The sequence below is a fragment of the Erythrolamprus reginae genome, chromosome 11 (genome assembly GCF_031021105.1).
Source record: "Erythrolamprus reginae isolate rEryReg1 chromosome 11, rEryReg1.hap1, whole genome shotgun sequence".
Lineage (NCBI taxonomy): Eukaryota > Metazoa > Chordata > Lepidosauria > Squamata > Dipsadidae > Erythrolamprus > Erythrolamprus reginae.
In genome coordinates, this window is record NC_091960.1 from 32,516,173 (window position 1) to 32,530,781 (window position 14,609).

The 14,609-nt window shown below is 42.8% G+C and overlaps 1 protein-coding gene across 2 annotated transcripts in view; it reads left to right on the top strand.

The window, feature by feature from the left end:
• Positions 1 to 8,987: 8,987 nt before the first annotated feature.
• Positions 8,988 to 14,609, top strand: part of CNKSR1 (connector enhancer of kinase suppressor of Ras 1) — a 48,248-nt gene continuing 42,626 nt past the window's right edge. The window contains exons 1-2 of one of the 2 annotated variants that reach the window (XM_070764167.1): positions 8,988 to 9,205; positions 12,916 to 13,073. In XM_070764167.1, coding sequence (XP_070620268.1) covers positions 9,154 to 9,205; positions 12,916 to 13,073 — 210 coding nt within the window. In that variant the 5' untranslated portion in view covers positions 8,988 to 9,153. The remainder of the gene's footprint in view (positions 9,206 to 12,915; positions 13,074 to 14,609) is intronic. The other variant, XM_070764166.1, reaches the window with a different exon arrangement.

Genomic DNA, 14,609 nt, shown 5'->3' on the forward strand with positions numbered 1-14,609 from the left:
TTACATTACAGATTATTTATTTATTTATTTACAATTTGATTTGATTTGATTTGATTTGTATGCCGCTCTTCTCCGAGGACTCGGGGCAACTAACAGCATATAATATAACAATACAGTGCAACGGCAAATCTAATTACGGTAAATTTAAAATTAAATTTAAAATCTAAAAATCCAATATTTAAAAAACAATCATACCAGTTCCATCATACAACATATATCTCATTTCGTTGGCCAGGGAGCTGAGACCTAATTGCCCCAAGCTTGGCGACAGTCTTAAGTTTCTTACGGAAGGCAAGAAGTGTGGGGGCAGTGCGAATCTCCACGGGGAGCTAATTCCAGAGGGCCGGGGCCGCCACAGAGAAGGCTCTTCCCCTAGGCCTCACCAAGCAACGGGACTTGGAGAAGGCCAACTCTGTGGGACCTAATCAGTCGCTGCAATTCATACGGCAGAAGGCGGTCCCACAAATAATCTGGCCCCATGTCATGTAGGGCTTTATAGGTCATTATTACCAACGCTTTGAATTTTGCCCGGAAACCAATCGGGAGAAGCCTCCGTGGGGCCTCTCTAGGAATCTCCTGGGAGGAAACAGGGTCTCCACCCTCCCGGTGGTTTCCCCAATTTTACACATTATTTGCTTTTACATTGATTCCTATGGGAAAAATTGCTTCTTCTTACAAACCTTTCTATTTAAGAACCTGGTCATGGAACGAACTAAGTAGAAGTACCACTGTATTTCTCAAACGTGCACAAAGATGTTCAGCTTTTATTCTGGCTGTCCTTGATTCGCTTCTAAGCTGATAGGCACACAGCTCCTCAAGTGGCTCTTAAGGACCTCACCTTGTTTTACAATCGTCCAGTAACAGATCTGTGCCACAGCAGAGAAGGTTATGTCTGCATTAGATAGGCCGTTATTTTTTGCTTTTTTCTGCTTCCCTCTTGTGGTGGTTAACTTTCATATCAGTGTTTCCCATGCACAATACTCTGTTTTCCAGCCAATGCTTGGTTAGTCATTCTGCAAGCTGTAGTCCCGACAGGACTATAAATATTTATATTGGCACCGGCTATTGATAATGTGCAAATATTTTTCTCTTAAACATATTAACGTGCCTGCTTTCAGCTTTGAGAAAGGAGTTGCGCAGGATGTGATTGAGAGAATAAATGTTCAGACAGCAAAGAAAGTCGGATATTTAAGAATACAATTAACGGAAGATATTTATTTATTTATTTATCTATTTATTTATCTATTTATCTATCTATTTATCTTTCTATCTATTTATTTACTTACTTACTTACTTACTTACTTACTTACTTACTTACTTACTTACTTACTTACTTACTTACTTATTTTTTAGATTTGTATGCCGCCCCTCTCCGTAGACTCGGGGCGGCTCACAACAATAACAAGAACAATGTAAAAACAAATCTAATAATTTAAAAAACACTAAAAACCCCATTATTAAAAGCAAACACACACACAAACATCCCATGTATAAACTGTATAGGCCCGGGGGAGATGTGTCAGTTCCCCCATGCCTGACGGCAGAGATGGGTCTTAAGAACTTTACGAAAGGCAAGGAGGGTGGGGGCAGTTCTAATCTCCGGGGGGAGCTGGTTCCAGAGGGTCGGGGCCGCCACAGAGAAGGCTCTTCTCCTGGGTCCTACCAAACGACATTGTTTAGTCGACGGGACTAGGAGAAGGCCCACTCTGTTGGACCTAACCGGTCGCTGGGATTCCTGCAGCAGAAGGCGGTCCCAGAGGTATTCTGGTCCGATGCCATGAAGGGCTTTATAGGTCATAACCAACACTTTGAATTGTGCCTGGAAATTGATCGGCAACCAATGCAGACTGCGGAGTGTTGGTGTGACATGGGCATATTTAGGGAAGCCCATGATAGCTCTCGCAGCTGCATTCTGCACGATCTGAAGTTTCCGAACACTTTTCAAAGGGAGCCCCATGTAGAGAGCGTTACAGTAGTCGAACCTCGAGGTGATGAGGGCATGAGTGACTGTGAGCAGTGAGTCCCGGTCCAGATATGTAACACTCAAAGAGGATAATTATAATAAATTAATTAAATAAATTAAGGCAGATCTGGACAGGTGGAAAAATTTGCAGCTCTCCTTTATAGGGAGAATTGCAACTGTTAAAATGAATATTTTACTAAAAATGCCTTTTTTATTTGAAAATATACCGATAAAACTAGAAAAGGTCTCCAGCCATGCAACATGTGGACTTCAACTCCCAGAATTCCTCAGCTGGCAAAGCTGAGTTGAAAGTCCACAAGTCTTAAAAGTTTTATTATTTTTATTTGTTTGTTGTGTCAAGTACGTATTGGTATTGTACAAAAATATAATAATATTTATATACATGATGCTAGTAAAAAAAAGAGAAAGAAACATTAGGACAGGGGACGGAAGGCTAGGTTGGTGCACTTATGTACACCCCTTACTGACCTGTTAGGAATCGGGAGAGGTCAACAGTGGACAGTCTAAGGGTAAAGTCTTGGGGGTTAGGTGATGCTACTACAGAGTCTGGTAGTGAGTTCCATGCATCAACTACTCTGGTACTAAAGTCGAATTTCCTGAAGTCGAGTTTGAAGCGGTATACTTTAGGTTTGTATCTGTTGTGTGCTCTTGTGTTGTTGTGGTTGAAGCTGAAATAGTGGTTGACAAGAAGGACATTGTAGCAGATGAAGCATGGAACTCATTACCAGACTCCATGGTGTCAACCCCCAACCCCCAACATTATTCCCTTAGACTTTCTACGGTTGACTTCTCCAGATTCCTTAGAGGTCAGTAAGAGGTGAGCATAAGTGCACTAGTGTGCCTTCCGTCCTCTGTCCAATTGTCTTTCCTATATTTTATACTGTATATCTTTTCTCCCATCCATATATCCTTCCTCTGCTCTTCATTGATGTATTCTATTCTAATATCTCTTCTTCTATCCCTTCCCTGATATTTACTACTAAACATTTTTATTCTCCTTAACTTTCAATTTGTATTGGACAAAATAAATAAATAAAATAAAAATAAATAAATTTTATGGGCTAAGCTTAGGTCCTGTCTAAGGCGACGTAGTTCTAAGCTTTCTAAACCTATTGTAAGTCTAGTTGCCTAGGGTATTCTGTTGCGAGTGGAGGAGTGGAGGGCTCTTCTGGTAAAGTATCTCTGGACATTTTCTAGAGTGTTGTGTCCAAAATGCGGTGTGGGTTCCAGACAGATGAACTGTATTCAAGCATTGGTCTGGCGAAAGTTTTGTATGCTCTGGTTAGTAGTGTGAGATTACCGGAGCAGAAGCTGCGTAGGATTAGGTTAACAACACTTGAAGCCTTTTTGGCGATGTCGTTGTAGTGGGATTTGGCTCTTAGGTCATTTGATATGAGTATTCCAAGGTCCAAGTATTCCAAGTTGATGTGAGTATTCCAAGTATTGCCAAGGTTGGAGACTCCTGTCTTAAACCACTATTTTATACCAACTTGGCTCTCTTTGTTTTTTTTTTATTTTTTAATAATTTTTTTAAAATTGGTTTATTTACTAAATTAACAACAAACAAAAAAATACTTTAAAAAAACATGCCCAACACCAATAAAACCCCCACCACCATTTAGGGGGTTAAATTATTTGCAATAAGTTTCCATTTCTTCCTTAGCTCCGGTTTACATTTCTTTACATACAAAAAGTGATCGGAATTTATTTTTCACATTGTCGTCATTAATTCTACTTAAGATATAATTTTTCACCTTATTCCATCGTGCCATCAGCTTCTCCAATTTATTTTCATCAAAGTTATTTCATCTTATTTCCATAATTTCCAAGTGGATGTGGCCCACCATGTACCAGTACCAATTCTGGATTGTCCATTTATTGCTATCCTTCCACCCTAATACCACTGCTGCTTGAGCGCTTTCCAAAGCTGCTGTTTTGATTTCTTTACATTCTTGTAATTCCCACTGGGCTCTCTTTGTTTATCTCGATTTTTGAGGCCAATCACAGAGAAGGAATGAGGATGTCTAGAAAGCCGCGAGATGACCTTGAAGAAATTAAACAGAGGTGGTTGCATGTATAAAACATGCTCTGATCCTGGGAAACACATCAAACACTAGGAAGGAACTCAGATTGGCTCCACCCACATTCCCTGGGAGATTAGAGGGCGCGCATGGAAAAAACAGCCAGGCTTTCAGAATTCTGTTGCCGGAGCCTTTTATGCTGCTGATCAAACTTGGGAGAGGCAGTTTCCACACCTGGCTTACAAAGGACTGACCAGCTCGAATACAGCTCATCTGTTTGGAACCCATATCGCATCTCAGACATTAACACCCTTGAAAATGTCCAAAGATGCTTCACCAGAAGAGCCCTTCACTCCTCCACTCAAAACAGAAGACCCTACGAGACTAGACTTTCAATCCTGGGCCTAGAAAGTTTAGAACTAAGACGCCTTAAACAAGGTCTAAGTATTGCCCAAAAGATCATGTGCTGCAACGTCCTGCCTGTCGGCGACTACTTCAGCTTCAACCACAACAACACAAGAGCACACAACAGATTTAAACTTAATATTAACCGCTCCAAACTTCACTGTAAAAAATATGACTTCAGTAACCGAGTTGTCGAAGCGTGGAACTCATTACCGGACTCCATAGTATCATCCCCAAACCCCCAACACTTTACCCTTAGATTATCTACGGTTGACCTCTCCAGATTCCTAAGAGGTCAGTAAGGGGCGAGTACAAGTGCACTAGAGTGCCTTCCGTCCCCTGTCCTATTGCTCTCCTATATCTCCTATTCCTTTCTTCTATTCCTATATCTCTTCTTCTATTCTTTCATTGATATGTTCTATTCCTATATCTTCTTTTCTATTCTTTCTTAGATATATTTTACTATGAGTATCTCCTCTATAACCTTCATCATGTATTTTACTATGTGTATATTGATATATACCCACTAAAACCCTCATTGTGTATTGGACAAAATAAATAAATAAATAAATAAATAAAATAAAGTTATTGCTTCCTCCCCTGAGGTTTGGGAGTGATTGATCCTTGATTCAGGAAAGGAGGTTCCTTTTTAGACTGCATCAAATCTGTTTTTAAGATTCAGACCGCATTTTTGCAACAGGATGCGTGTAATTGGATTTTTGGAATGATAGGAACATGTGCATATTTACAAACACAGACACATAATTATTTATAATTTGTATAATCCTCTATGTATGCATGCAGTCATGGGCAGCCAAAATTTCTACTGCCACACTGTGGGTGTGGCTTGTTTTGTGGGTGTGGCTTAATGGTCATGTGACTGGGCAGGTGTGTCTTGCCGGCCATGTGACCAGGTGGGAGTGGCTTGAACGATTGTTATCGTTCAAGGGAACTGTTAAGTCCCTCGACTTACAATCTCACCAGTGTCGTTCGCTGGGGTGACAATTTGCTTCGCGTTTCCCATGCTCTCCTTCCTGGGTCATCCCCCCACCTGAGGCTGGGTAGCTAGGCGAACGGGGGCTGCCAGAAGCATAAATGCTGCCAGCGCTGCTTCCACCCACGCCTTCTGCTTGCACTTCAGGCAGGAGGAGGCCGCGTGAGGCTGGAGGGGAGTGGGCAGGAGAGAGGGAAGCTCGTCCGAGGCCAGGAAGCAGGAAAGAGGAAAAAAGCAAGGAGCGCAGACGCAGAAAAAAGGAGAGCAGAGCGGAGCCCAGTAATCCAGGAAGTGACAGCCGCCAATCAGCTGGAGCTGTGCACGCATCTTCATTTCTGCCAGTGGAACTGCATTCCACCCTGTCCTGCCTGCTGCCCACCCATGTATGTATGTATGTATGTATGTATGTATGTATGTATGTATGAATTGGGGGAAATCGGAGAACCGCCAACTACCACCTATGGCTGACCCTTGAGTGGGGAGGGAACCAGCAGTGGGTTGCCCTTACTTGCGCATGCATCCTCTTCATTCAGGTGCATGCACATGAACCTGCATACACAACTCTTGCACAAGTTTGCTTCTGCGCATGCGCGAAAGCAAAAAACCCCGCATTGAAATCTTGTACGCATGAGATTTTGCTCCTGCACATGTACAGAAAGAAAAAACCCCTGAAAAAATCAAGAAAAAAGATACAAATCTAATAAATAATAATAATAATAATAAGATAGCGCCGCCTGACAGCACTGGAGTGGTTGTGTGCAAATTGCACAATCTGGCAGCCATTACTGGTGTGTAATTGCCTACCACTGGGAATGGGGACTTTGCAGTATCCTTCCCCCAGGAGTGGAGAGGGAATGGAGTATCCTTCCCTTATAGAGTGGGTAAGAAATGAAGATTTTCCAGTATCCTTCCCTTGCTACGCCCGCCATACCCACCACACCCCACCCATAGAACTGGCAGTAAAAAAAAATGGATTTCACCATTCGGAAAGGTAAATATAAGCAGGCCAATTCTGTCACCTTCTGGTTGCAGAATTAGGCCAGATTTCATTAAAAAAAAGCTCAACTTCTGCAAAGATGTAGTGAAAACTGTCTTGATGACAGCGGAAGGCCCCAATCGGAAGGGGGGCTGAGAGAGACACGCCCCTCCCATCCCTGTTCCCAGACAATCTCAATTTCAGCCCCAATTCGGCGGTGGGATTTCTCTCCTGGAATCGCGCTTAGTAGGATTGCCGCCCATGGCTGCCGAACCTTTGGCCCCAATCCCAAACCCAAGACAGCCAGCAAAGTTTGTTTATTTATTTATTTGGATTTATATGTTGCTCAACTCCCGAAGGACTCTGGACGGCTCACAGCCAAATACAAATGAAATACTGTATAACATAAAACCTTGATAAATAAAAATAAGATAACTCTTTCTTTCTTCCTTCCTTCCTTCCTTCTTTCCTCCTTCTTTCTTTCTTTCTTCCTTCCTTTTTCCTTCCTTCCTTCCTTCTTTCTTTCTTCCTTCCTTCTTCCTTCCTTCTTCCTTCTTCCTTCCTTCCTTCCTTCCTTCCTCCCTCTTTCTTTCTTTCTTTGACTTCTATGCCGCCCAATCCCGTGGGACTAAGGATGGCTTACAATGAAATAAAAGGCAATATAATACAATAATAGACAAAGTCAATATTAATTTTTAATACTAAACACATTAAAAGCATGTGCGTCAATGACAAATTCCTTGTGTGTGCAATTACACTTGGCCAGTAAAGAATTCTATTCTATTCTGTTCTAAAATAATAATAATAAAATCCTATTATAAACCCCCAACAATCCAATCAATCAACATACATACCTAACCTATGAACACATAAGAGAAGTGTGATTGGACACACAAGGAATTTGTCTTGGTGCATATGCTCTCAGTGTTCATAAAAGAAAAAGATACATTTGTCAAGAAACGTGGTACAACAATTAATGATTGTCATAGGGGTCAAATAAGCAATGAAGAAACAATCAATATTAATAAAAATCTTAGAATACAAGCAACAAGTTACAGTCATACAGTCCTAAATGGGAGGAAATGGGTGATAGGAATGATGAGAAAAAACTAGTAGAAATAGAAGTGCAGACTTAGTAAAACGTTTGACAGTGTTGAGGGAATTATTTGTTTAGCAGAGTGATGGCGTTCGGGAAAATAACTCTTCTTGTGTCTAGTTGTCTTGGTGTGCAGTGCTCTGTAGAGACGTTTTGAGGGTAGGAGTTGAAACAGTTTGTGTCCAGGATGTGAGGGGTCAATATTTTCACCGCCCTCTTTTTGATTCATGCAGTATACAGGTCCTAAATGGAAGGCAGGTTTGATTTGATTTGATTTATTTGTTTTATCCAATACACAATAATACACAATGGGGGTTATAGAGGATATAATCAGGTAGAATGTATTAAAGGGGGAATAGAGGAGAATATAAAGTAGTGAAATATAACTACGAGAGAACAGCAGAAAAAGATATAGGGATAGAAGAGAAGATATAGGAGATATAGGAGAGACAATTGACAGCAATTGTTTTTTCTGCAGTTCAGATAAGAGAAGAGACGAGAAAAGACGATAAGATAAGACAAGACAGGATAAGATAAGATAATATTTATTACTTTATTTAATTTATTTATTCATTTGTCCAATACACAAATACATAGGAGAGAATATATGGAAGGAAGAGAATATATATGATATTAAATATATTAAAGGGTTAAATAAGGTTCAGGAGGGAAGTGTTTTTAATAGGAAAGTGAACACAAGAACAAGGGGACACAATCTGAAGTTAGTTGGGGGAAAGATCAAAAGCAACGTGAGAAAATATTATTTTACTTAAAGAGTAGTAGATCCTTGGAACAAACTTCCAGCAGACGTGGTTGGTAAATCCACAGTAACTGAATTTAAACATGCCTGGAATAAACATATATCCATCCTAAGATAAAATACAGAAAAGAGTATAAGGGCAGACTAGATGGACCATGAGGTCTTTTTCTGCCGTCAGACTTCTATGTTTCTATAGGTGAAAGAAAGGAAAGACAATTGGACAGGGGACGAAAGGCACACCAGTGCACTTATGTACGCCCCTTACTGGCCTCTTAGGAACCTGGAGATGTCAATCTTGGAGAGTCTAAGGGAGAAGTGTTGGGCGTTAGGGGTTGACCCAATTGAATCTGGCAATGAGTTCCACGCTTCGATAACTCGATTGTTGAAATCATATTTTTTACAGTCAAGTTATAATAATAATAATTAATAATATTAATAATAATTAATAATAATTTAGTAGATTTGTAAGCTGCCCCTCTACGAAAACTAAGATAAGAGAAAACAAAAGAAAAGTTGAGTGTCTTGGCTCCCCCCCCCTCTATTATTTGGAAAAATACAGAAGAAGCATCCTGAAATGACCCCCCCTTTGAGTGCTGGAGAAATAGGGGGGGGGCACTTCATAGAAAGAAGGCAAAATCTCCCCCACAACTAAATAATTTCAACTCCAGCATTCTTAAAAAAAAACAAAACACCAAACCCAACTCTCTTTTTCCAGAGGGAGGCACGTGGGCGGGCCTTTGCCCTTGATTGACAGAAGGCGGGGGCCAACCAGCCGTCTGCCTGACGAACTACCTGTTGGAACGGGGCAGGTGGGGCTGGGGCGCCCGGCCCGGTTCTTCCTCCCACCCGACGCGGAAGCCTCCGCCCGGAACAGACGGGGGCCCCGACGGGAAAGGGCCCGAGTCCGGGGCCAGAGCATGGAGCCCGTCTCGCTCTGGACCGCCCCGACGGTGCTGGCTTGGATCCGAGGTAAGGCGGAGGGGCGGCGGCGGGGCAGGACCTGAGAGGGGGGGGGGTCTTGGGTTAGCCCCCCCCTCCAAAGGTGTGATTGGAGGAGACTGGCGCCTAAACTGAGGGACCCACCTGCCCGGGGGGGGGCGACTCAGGGCCCCCCCGCTTGCATTCCTGCGAAGGGCAAGGCGGGTCCTGCCCAGCTGGGTCCAGGAAGGGAGCCTGGCTCTCAGCGTCCAAACGCGGCCGGGAGTTTCGGCTGTGGATGCGAGGCCGGTTTGGGAAGAGGAGTTTTAGGGCAAGAAGTTGGGGAACCCCCCCCCCCCCTTCTTTCTTGGTTCTTTTCAGCTCCTTTGAAACACAGGGGATAGAAAAAAAAATAAGAAATTGAACTAATATTAAAGGGAAAGAAATGAACTAACAAAAACAGAATTGTAAAGTATCAATCATTAAGTCAATTAATATGTACTGTATATATAGGTATGTATATATGTTTTATGTTGTTCGCTTGTTTGTATTATAATCAAAATAAAAAATATATAAAAAAAATAAAACACAGGGGCTTTTCTTTCTTTCTTTTTTCCTTTTTCTTTTTTCTTTCTTTCTCTTTCTTTCTCTCTTTCTTTCTCTTTTGTTCTTTTGTTTTTTCTTTCTTTCTTTCTTTCCTTCTTTCGTTCCTTCGTTCCTTCCTTCTTTCATTTCCCCCCACACACTACCTGTTCCTCTTCATCCTTGAGAAAAAACGTAGGACAGATCCTTCTTTACTTCCTTCCTTCCTTCTTCCTTCCTTCTTTTCCTCTCTATCTCTCTCTGTCTCTCTCCTTCCATGATAAGAAACTTAGGATAGTTCTTCCTTCCTTCCTTCCTTCCTTTCTTTCTTTCTTTCTTTCTTTCTTTCTTCTTTTCCTCTCTGTCTCTTTCTGTCTCTCTCCCTCTGAGAAGAAACTTAGAACAGATATTTCTTTCTTTCATTCCTCCCTCCCTCCCTTCTTTCTCCTTTTCTCTTTCTTTTCTTCTTTCTTTCTTCTTTCCCTCCCTCTCTCTCTTTGTCTCTCTCTCTCTCCACAAGAAGAAACCTAGGACAGATCTTCCTTCCTTCCTTCCTTCCTTCCTTCCTTCCTTCCTTTCTTTCCCTTCTTCTCTCTCTCCCTCTTCCTCTCTATTTACGAGAAAAAAAACTTAGGACAGATCCTTCCTTCTTCCCTCCCTCCCTCCCTCCCTTCTTTCTTTCTCTTTTTCTCTCTTTCTCTTTTTCTCTTCCCTCCTTCATTTCCTTCCTTCCTTCCCTCTCTCTCTCCCTCTCCTTTCCTTCTTTCTGTCTTTCTCTTTCCCCCTCTCCCTCTTCCTCCACGAGAAGAAATGTAGGGCAGATCCTTCAAAGTTCACTTTCTTGGAAGGCATAACTTTAAATCTGCCAGAGAATTAGAGTTAATAGAACATGGGCCGCCCCGAACGGGCTGGTGGATTGGTGATGATGTTTGCTCTCAACTTCAATATGAAGACGAGGACCAGCCAGGGGTATTATATCCGCCCTTCTGACCCACACCCCATCCTATCCCATGCCCTTATAATGTCGAATTAGGACTAAGGAGACTGAGATTCACTCCTTGTTTGGTACCTCTCAAACTACGCCCCATTGTTGGGAAGATAAAATTAAACTCCTTGAGCATTCAGAGGAAGGATATAAACATAACACCTAGGGGTATGTATATGCGGCATGTATATATATTTAGCACTGTGCTTAGATGGCTTTTATATGTCATCCACCACATTCCATTATCCTCTGACACTTTCAATATACTGTTATTTGTTGCTGGTCCTTCATTCTTTGCTGTCTTTCAAGGAAAAAAGCTGGTCCTTGTGTCACCTTCCCAGGGCTCAAGCACATTCATTTAGAATAGAATAGAATAGAATTTTATTGGCCAAGTGTGATTGGACACACAAGGAATTTGTCTTGGTGCAGATGCTCTCAGCGTACATAAAATAAAATATACATTAGTCAAGAATCATGTGGTACGACACTTAATGATTGTCATAGGGGTCAAATAAGCAATGAAGAAGCAATATTAATAAAAATCTTAGGATATAAGCAACAAGTTACAGTCATACAGTCAACATGGGAGGAAGTGGGTGATAGGAATGATGAGAAAAACTAGTAGAATAGAAGTGCAGATTTAGTAGAAAGTCTGACAGTGTTGAGGGAATTATTTGTTTAGTAGAGTGATGGCGTTCGGAAAAAAACTGTTCTTGTGTCTAGTTAAAGCAGTGCTTCTCAAATAATGGGGTGCCCCCCCTGGGGGGGCATGGAGCGATGCCGGGGCACGTAACCCCTATGCCGCAGGGAATGGGGGAGGGGGTTGCACCGAGTTCCTCTGGGAGTTAAAGTCCACAAGTCTTAAAGTTGCCAAGGTTGGCGACCCCTGGCCTAGCAAGTTTTGAGAAGCTTCTAGAAGATTTACAAGGATTGAACTAGCCTTGTTTTGGGGAGTAGGCATACAAATCCAATAAATAAATAAATAAATAAATACATAAGGTATTCCATAAAGTGAGTGCCTAGTAGAAAAGGCCTCCCAGAGACCAATTAGATCCCACAGAGTCGGCCTTTTCCGGGTCCCGTTGACTAAGCAGTGCAGGTTGACGGGCCCACGGCAGAAGGCCTTCTCTGTGGTGGCCCCGGCCCTTTGGAACCAACTAACACACACACACCCCCGATGTCCGTACTGCTCCCACCCTCCTGGTCTTCCGAAAAGCCTTGAGGACCGTGAGAGTTAACATCTTTGTCCCAGCCGAATCATTGTTTGCTTGGTATGTATGAGTGTATGATTGTATAGTTTAGTCTGGGTTTTTTATTGTTTAATATATTATTATTATTATTAATTAGATTTGTATGCCTCCCCTCTCCGAAGACTCACATATATGATATGGGATTGGGCGGAATATAAATAAATTAAATTACATTAGCCAAACGTGAACAATGGGTGCTATCTAACAAAATGAAATTCAATGGTGGAAAAATGGTGAAAAAAGGTTCTACATTTAGGCAAGAAAAATAAAACACACAGGTACGGTATATGTGGTACAGTGCTCAACAGTAGTAACCGTGTGATGGATCTTGGAGTCCTATGGACAACCACTTAAATGTAGGAGCCAGCCATGTGCAGCAGCTGCCAAAAAAAGCCAACATAATTCTAGGCTCCATCAACATAGAGATAGAATCAAGATCATGTGAAGGGTTAATACCACTTTATAAGCCCTTGGTAAGGCCACACTTGGAATACTGCATCCAGCTTTGGTCGCCACGATGCCAAAACGACTCTAGAAAGAGTGCAGAGAAGAGCGACAAAGATGATTACAGGACTGGAGGCTAAACCCTATGAAAAACAGTTGCAGGAACTGGGTATGTCTAGTTTAATGAAAAGAAGGACCAGGGGAGACATGATAGCAGTGTCCCAATATCTCAGGGGTTGCCACAAAGAGGGAGTCAACCTATTTATTGACCTCGGAAGGATGGAAGGCACAGCCAACTTTGAGCCTGCTGAGATTCGATCTGCCAAACTGCTGGCAGCCGGCGATCAGCTGAAGGTAGCTTGCAGTACTGCACTCTAACCACTGCACTAGGGAGGCAGCGTCTTAAAGTTGCCAGGGTTGCAGACCCCTGATCTATGCTACGGTTCTTCTCAAAAGCTTTGATGAAATCCAGGAAATCACTTTCCTCTGCTCTGTTTTAGGTTTGGATCCAGCATTGCAAGGTTACTCCGTGGAGACGTGGGAGTTGACTGGGAAGAGGCTGCTCCGCTTATCCTATCGGGATTTGGAGAATTTGGGCGTGAGCTGCATCGGCCACCAAGAGCTCCTCCTGGCTGCTGTGGAACAGCTTTGTGTTTTGGTGGGTGCCTCGCGGAAAACGAATCCTGGCAAACCCTCAATGGGCGGCCGATAAGCTTTGGTTAGAGAAAGGAGTGAAGCGTTGCTTTCCTTACAGAATACCCTTAGACTATCCACTGTTGACTTTGTAAACTACCAATACTAGATAATATATACAGTGATCCCTCGAGTTTCGCGATCTCGATCTTTGCGAAACGCTATATCGCGATTTTTAAAAAAATATTAATTTTTTTAAAAACCACTTCCGCGTTTGGCTTCAGGACTCAGCTGGGAAGCGGCGCGGCTGTTTTAAAAGGTCGCAGCCGGCCTGGGGGGCTTCCCAGCACCCCCCCCGAACCCCCAACCTGGGTCTTCCCGGCCGCCCACGCAAAGGGGAAACCCCGGCTCCTCGCTGATGCCCGCCGCTCGCCCGCCCGCCAGCAAGAGGGGGAAGACCCAGGGAAGGTTCCTTCGGCAGCCCAGCAGCTGATCTGCTCAGTAGCGCAGCAGCAGCGAGGAGCCGAATGGGGTTTCCCCTTTGCGTGGGCGGCGGGGAACGCAAACTCCACCATCTACGCATGCGCGGCCATAGAAAAACAGGGCGCGCATGCGCAGATGGTGTTTTTACTTCCGCAACCCTACATCGCGAAAAATCGATTATCGCGAGGAGTCTTGGAACGGAACCCTCGCGATAATAGAGGGATCACTGTATATACATACATACATACATATTTTTATTAATTGGATTTGCATGCCACCCGTCCCCGTGGACTCGGGGTGGCTCACAACAAACAAGGAATACATAATAAAACAATTTGATCCAATTAATAATAATTTAAAAACTTAAAAAACATCCTAAAAATTAAAAGATTTAGTTAACATTCACTCAATCAATAAATATATACTGTATATGTTTTTTACGTCGGATCACCCTGGTATATTGAAGGAACGTTTGTATGTATCACATGTTTTTTGATGAAATTTTAAAATTAAGGGAGACTAGGATGGCACCATTTCGGCCTTGTTCTGGCCTCATCAGCTAGCCACACCCTTACTGGGATTTGGTCCGGCAGCTTCTGCCTTGTAAGGCAGAGAATTAACAGCTGAGCCACCAGACCTGATCCCTTCAGCTCTGTACCAGGGAGGGGCTATATGTTTTTTATGTCGGATCACCCTGGTATATTGAAGGAACGTCACAGCTCCTTTTTGCCTCTAGGCCCAACCCAGGGCCATTACAAGGCAGTTAATTTATTCATAGCCGACAACTATATTCTGTATGTATCACATGTTTTTTTAAAATTAAGGGAGACTAGGATGGCACCATTTCGGCCTTGTTCTGGCCTCCTCAGCTAGCCACACCCTTACTTATATTCCGAAACATACGGTATGTATGTTACATATTTTTGCTGATAAGTGAAAAGGAAGGGAGACTACCATAGGTCTATTTTGTGCTTGTTATGCTCTTGTCAGCTAGACATAGCCTTACCTGGATTTGAACCTGTAGCATTCTGCACGCAAGGGATATTAACCTCTGAGCTACAGGCTCGCCTCCCAATCA